The 6,866-nt window shown below is 39.3% G+C and overlaps 2 protein-coding genes across 2 annotated transcripts in view; one reads left to right on the top strand and one right to left on the bottom strand.

The window, feature by feature from the left end:
• Positions 1-3,351: 3,351 nt before the first annotated feature.
• MELLADRAFT_113999 (uncharacterized protein) lies at positions 3,352-4,157 on the bottom strand (the record flags this gene model as incomplete). The annotated part of the gene is made up of 3 exons (XM_007418781.1): positions 3,352-3,419; positions 3,490-3,624; positions 3,962-4,157. 3 exons carry the CDS (start codon positions 4,155-4,157, stop codon positions 3,352-3,354), a joined length of 399 nt encoding a protein of 132 aa, XP_007418843.1.
• A 2,251-nt stretch (positions 4,158-6,408) lies between these two features.
• The window catches only part of MELLADRAFT_113998 (uncharacterized protein), a gene marked incomplete at both ends in the record, with an annotated part of 2,335 nt that continues 1,877 nt past the window's right edge, over positions 6,409-6,866 (top strand). The window contains one exon of the mRNA XM_007418788.1: positions 6,409-6,845. Within this exon, the coding sequence (XP_007418850.1) occupies positions 6,409-6,845 (437 nt within the window). The remainder of the gene's footprint in view (positions 6,846-6,866) is intronic.

Raw genomic sequence — 6,866 nt, 5'->3', positions numbered from 1 at the left:
CGGCCCAAAAACCGGGTCCGGGGCTGTGACAACACACTTGAACTGCGGTATCTGGAATGTTTGGGCCATCTGACATCCGAACCAACGAATTATCCGGACCCGGATAATATTGAAGGCCTTTCCAACATCCAAATCTGACGGCTGCTCCGTTGAGTATCCGTCGGATATTTGGTTCCGGAGCACATCTTGATATGTTATTGACATCAAGAAGGGTAGATTGGTCAGAGTTTGATGGAAGAAAGATTAAGAAATGAACTCAACTAACCACCTTCTCTGATGCAGCCACTTCTGCTCTCAAAAGAGGGGTTTAGTGCAGCTTACCCAAGAAAGTGCTTTCAAAATCTTTGTCTCTTCCACTCAGGAGTCAGGTGAAACCTCAATGAACCTAAGCTATCTGAAAACTTGTACACCTCAAAGTTGCAGACTAGGATACTGACTTACTGAATGATTCATCTCTTGGATCCCAATGAATTTACTTTGTATGATTGTTTCCTTCAAAGGATGTGCTCTGAAGAAAACAAATCTACTTATAACAAAATACCAAAAGTATTAATCCCACCATATCATGAAATCATACAGGAATCAATGGATCCAATTTCAAAACCCACAATTGCATAAAGCTACTTGAACAATCAAAAGAAAACACATCAAAAGTCTCCTTTCAAAATCGGAAACAGATGTGATATCTCTATACCAAGAAGGATTATATATCTCAAGTCAAAGATACCAACAAATCAATCAAGAATTAAATAATGCTAAAAAATTAATGTCAATAAAACTCTTGAGATTTCAAAGAGAATTAGAAAAGACACATGAAAAACCTCAAACTTAAATCTCTTGTGCCATTAGGAAGAGGAACTTCTGTTAGTACTCATTGAAAGAATCATGTAAATCTTTTTGTGGATCCAGATACATCTTCAGCTGATTTATTTTTGATGAAAAGACTAATCTTTAATTGAACAGTGAAAGGAAACAATTGAGTTGTCAAAGATGCTGTACCTAAGTCTTGCACTCAGGTAAGTTCTTTTTCCAATTTTAGCTTTTGAAAACAAACTTTGAAACCAATTCTGTTATTTGTTTGACCATCAGAAACATTCAACAACCCAATCACACAGCAATAATGTAAATCTACATTTAAATGGAGTTCAATGTAAGAAAGACACCAGGTCCATAATAATCTGCCCGTCCTCAAAGAAACCAACAGCTAAAGATAGTCAAGCAAAAAGGCAAGCCTCCAACTCATACTCATCAAAGATGAGTCAATTGATTTAATTATATACACAATCAAATAGTCCAAAAACTTCAGTTAACAAACCATCACCAAGCAGATCACAACATCCAGATCCAAATAGATTAATTAACAAACTCAAACTCAAGTTCAAGCTCATCAACTTAATTCTTTCAGGTTCTCTGAGCAAGTTATGAAGTACAAGTCAAATTTTATGATGGTTCAGATTATGTTGGTCTCAAAGAAGGGATTTTATTTTGAGAGATACATTGATTCCATTACAAATCTCAAAACCCTTCTTCATTAAAATTTTTGTGTTTGCAAATTGTAGTTCTTTTCTTGCAGTTGTACACTTCTATCCTCTCTCAATTGTTTTCTTTCTGTCTTTTCATTTATCTGTTTGTTGGTCTTTCCCTGGTCTTGACATAATCATAGTGTTGTGAATGGCTAAAAATTGTATTTCAAACTTTCAATATCTTCTTTGTTCACATCTTGAACTCTTTCTATTTATAAGTATGTACGGAATGCGACATGTGCCAAAGTGACAACTTGAAATTTCAAAATTGAAATTTCAGAATCCCCGGGTCAGAAATTGACAAAACTGGAATAAACATCAGATTTAATCCCAATACTGGTCTGAAACCGCCTGTATTGGGGATAAAACCTATCTTTCTGCCAGTTTTCACAATTTCCAGACCACAACTGAAATATCAACCACTGACTTGGCACTTTGGCACAAATAATACATGAAAATTTCAAGAAATCGATTTTCATCATGTCAAACTTCACATATGTATAAAACAACAAAACCCAATACCTAACCGTACCACAAGTTCACCTTTTGGGTAAATGCACACCCATCAAAACCTAATGTGATCATTACTAAGATCCCTACCGAGTCAACCATAGAGAAAATTTACAACCAATCACTATCAGCTTTCACCTGTTCCACAAAGTCTATATCCCTGGGACCGGGGCTTTAGTCTATCCCCGTCCCAGGGCTGGTTCTCCAGTCGATCGACTGGAGAACACAGCCTAGGGCCACTTAGGCTTAGGTGGCCCATCCCTCCAGTCGATCGACAGGAGGGATGGCTCTCCAGGGCTGGAGCCTAAGGTTAGGTGTCCCAGGACTTCCTCTCTCAGTCGATCGTGCTCTATATCAAAGACTAGGACCACCTAGGCTTAGGTGGCTCTCTCCAGTCGATTGACTGGAGAGAAAGACAAGCCCTGGGACCGGGGCTTTCGTCTATCCCGGTCCCAGGGATATAGACTTTGTGGAATAGGTGAAAGCTGATAGTGATTGGTTGTAAATTTTCTCTATGGTTGACTCGGTAGGGATCTTATTAATGATCACATTAGGTTTTGATGGGTGTGCATTTACCCAAAAGGTGAACTTGTGGTACGGTTAGGTATTGGGTTTTGTTGTTTTATACATATGTGAAGTTTGACATGATGAAAATCGATTTCTTGAAATTTTCATGTATTATTTGTGCCAAAGTGCCAAGTCAGTGGTCAATATTTGAGTTGTGGTCTGGAAATTGTGAAAATTGGCAGAAAGATAGGTTTTATCCCCAATACAGGCGGTTTCAGACCAGTATTGGGGTTAAATCTGATGTTTATTCCAGTTTTATCAATTTCTGACCCGGGGATTCTGAAATTTCAATTTTTGAAAATCGAATTGTCACTTTGACACACCTCGCATTCCGTAAGTATGTACTTAACTTTGAAAAATTGTCCTCCAAAATATGATATTTGTTTCATTTCTCATTTCTATAAAGAACTGATTGAAATTCACCTAAATTGCTAACTGTGTCTTGAAGAAAGAAAGAAAGTTGAACTGAAGATTCTGGTTCTTGACTGTTTGGTTGGTGTCAAAATGTGTGATGGATCAGGCTTGGTTGTTTTGTCAAGATGGGTCAGCAGTACAGGTCTTGGGAGCTGAAGGTTCAGTGGGCGTTGTTCTACCGATTTGAATTGAAGGTGCTTGTAGTGCAAATGGTCAAAAGAGAAAACTGCAGTAAAATAAATGACCGGAAGCTACTATGCTTCAAGGGTATTGGTATAGGCATATGAACTTCTTACATTGATAAGCTCTATCGTATCATTCCCCATATCATCCATAGTCAACGGTCATTCTCTCGACCTTTAGAAAGCCGACTCCAACCAATATCCCGGTTATCAAATACTACCACTGCAAAAATTTACAGAAAATCTTCAGAAAAGATTGAATGAAGCTGACAATTTAGATTGGACACGCTCACCGGTACGATCGTAAGATAGCAATTCCGCAATTGGAGACCAATCAATTAGTCCGACCGCACCCAATCCATGAATCAAGATTAATGGGGTATCCTTTGTGTCTGGTCTCTTGATTCTAGGTTTCAAGACCTTATAAGCTATTGAGTGTCCGCTTTGAAGTTTGCAGTAGCAAATTTGAGTTTGATTGCGAAGTAGATGATCAGAGTGGATATAGTTGAAAAAATTGACATAACCGGTTGTATTTCCCCTCATTCTTCTTCTGATATCTTGAATTTGAGGAGCCAGATTTTTGCTGTCTCAAATTGCTTCAATCAATATCTTATTCACTTGTGGATGAAGTGTACATCGTATCATTAAAATGAGATCGTCTATAGGTTTGGTGGTCGGCGAAGGATATGTAGCGTAGCTGCTAGGGATTTGTTGACGAATTAGGATTGTTGATGTGCACTGAAAGATTTTTCATTTGTCCCTGACCGAGATCGTTTTTGTGGGTATCGATGATTGGTAATGTTTCCTGAGTAGGTTTGTAGGTTTGATTGAGGTTGAAGTAAAAGCTAGTTGAAGGACCCAGAGAAAGAGGTACGACTTCTGTACTGGTTGAAGAATGTTTGGCGTGAGGCGGTGAAGAAGATGAACAACTGGGAGGCTCAAGTAATTCACAAGATGACATTGAGGTTGTGACATCTGTTGAGACTACTCTCATCGGTGCTTGATGGAAAGGACATATCGGCTGATGGACATGTTTGATGAGTTGAAGGTTCCTCATGTGAGGACTTCAAGCGCTTAGATCTTGTAGAGTCACAGGTTTGATCGGGTTCCACGTAATGACCGGATCACACGTAAAATGATTTGGGACTTGATTCCAATAATACTGCTGTAAATATGCTTGCTCGTTCAATTGGGTCATATTGGGTGCTTGGGATATAGAAGGGGACAAAAGTAATGGTACTCGTGGGTTGTATTGAACCATGCTGTCATAATGAATGCCGACTTGATTGAATTTTGAAATGGGCGTCCTAAAATCATCATACGTCGGCGCATATGATCGAGAGAAAGTTAATGATTGTTAGATAGGTAATGATCCAATCCAGACAGCATCATCCTTTGCTCCTTGTTTTAGTGATGATGAGGTCCATTTGGGTATCGGAAGATCGACATAGGTTGAGAATTATACATTGTGGGACAAGTGGAAACATAGCGGCAAAGGATGCCTCATCCACAGAGGTATCTGCTTCATGCATCTCACAATTTGTGGGACGTTGGCCTAGATTTGAAATTGATCAGGATTTGTGATATTTTCATTCATGTGGTTGGAGTTTTGTTGATCATGTCTGATTGCTTGTTCCATGATGGCAAGATAATGTAACCTTTAGTGAAAGACATTGTCACAATTTCTGTAAGTTTGAGTTTATTCACAGCAATTTGATAAGGACTGAATACCTTCAATTGCTCCAGGAACATTGAAATCCAAGATTTTGGACCTGGTGAGGTGATAGATCGATTTAGGTGGATAAGTTCAGGTATTTCCTAGTCAGATGATCATCACAGGATCTAAGTTCAGAATGCACTTCAATATTCTGCATGCTGAGCAGGGAAACACATTCAAAATGCAGGGTCGCAAAACAAAACTCACTTTTGATCCTTTTGTTCTCTCCTAAAAATGAAGGGGGAACGGCTGTGACTGATTCATTAAAATCTTCCTGACGTAATGAAGTAAGGGTTTGCTTTCTAGCTTGACAAGGCTTCCTGACCTTATGTGGTGTTGCTATGCTGACAGTCTTTGCTCCTCAAAATCGGAAGTTGAGGTAGGTAAGACAGTAGTGGGTTTTGAAGCAGATCAGAAGTTGTAGAGAGCAAGTGAGGCTGCAGAGATTGGAGTCGTAGGTATACATGTTGTTAAGGCTTAGGGGTTTAATCCAGTTTTGCCGAGAAACTGGGTTGTGCCTTTAGTGTTATGATTCAATGAAGATCCGACCACAAACTTTATCTTCTTTATTTTCATATTTATCTTCAATTGACTTTATCACCACATTCAAATTTGAATTCGAATCCAAGAACGATTAATTTTACTATGTATCATAATCCAATTTTTCAACCGTCAAGCTTATCTTCAACAATCGAGTATCAATCAAATTGGAACTCTTTTCTAAAATCTCAATCTTGACTTCGATTTAATCGACCAAATTGCACCTTGTGTACACTAAAAGTTCGGCCCCGATCCGAAGATCCGACGCCCCGTATCATCCGAGTCTCTCCAATAACTTGGTGCAGATGTAACTCAGATGAATATGATGCATCTGGAGTAACCTCCCACTATCCTCAAAGGTTTTTTTTTGCTTTGAAGCCATGTTTCTTTACGTAAATGAAGCAATTTCTAGAGCACCAGCATATAGTCATTCATACCAATTCCCCAATCATATACACATACACCATTTTTAGTGGTTTGCTTCAGCTTTCAGCGGCAAACATTCAAATCAAGCCTCACAACTTCACAGCTTCACATACAAACTTCACAATTACACATCACATTTTCCCAATTACACATCACAACCTCACATTCACCAATGACCATCACAACTTCACAAGTTCACAACGCGAAACCACCAATCTCACAATCTCACAACTTCACACGTGCACAACTCGAAACCACCAATCTCACAATCTCACAACTTCACACTGAGCATCACAAGTTCACAAATTCCCACTTCACACTCATCCTCATGCTCACACAACATGTAAATCTAACATGTATATGCCACACATGTACACAAACTTAACTTACAAAACTCCACCCCAACAACTTTTAGTATCTACCTCAACATAAGCTCACCAGTCAAGATTTCATATCCCGACAACACCCCCTTCACACTCTAGTCAAATACCCTTCACAACTCGATCAACCCCAAATAACAACATCCAGCATGAACAACAACATAACCTCTCATGAACCCCACAAAGACCAACCTACTACCAATACTCCCACCGAAGCTCAGACCACAAGCGATATACCCAACTTATCTCATAACTTGTTATTCTTCAAGGATCGTTATGCAATTACATCCCACATTGACCAACAAACCCTTCCCCATGGCTACCGAATATCAATATACAATTCCCGCCCCAACTTCATCAAGTACAAATGCTATGAAGGACGATATCAAAACAAACAACACCCTGGCACATGTCCCTACTATGCCAAAGCCACACGCACACTAGACTCTGAAGAGGAACACTGGGGACTTCAAATTCAAATATCTCTTCATGATCACCCTCCTAGCACTCCACCACTTACTCCCCCCCTGAATACATCTTTACCACCACCTCCACCTGGAGTCTTCAAGAATGCCGAAGTTCTCATGTCTGCACTTGACAAACACTC

The sequence above is a fragment of the Melampsora larici-populina genome (assembly GCF_000204055.1).
Source record: "Melampsora larici-populina 98AG31 unplaced genomic scaffold MELLAscaffold_105, whole genome shotgun sequence".
NCBI classification, from domain to species: Eukaryota; Fungi; Basidiomycota; class Pucciniomycetes; order Pucciniales; family Melampsoraceae; genus Melampsora; species Melampsora laricis-populina.
This window is presented reverse-complemented; position numbering and strand designations above follow the sequence as displayed.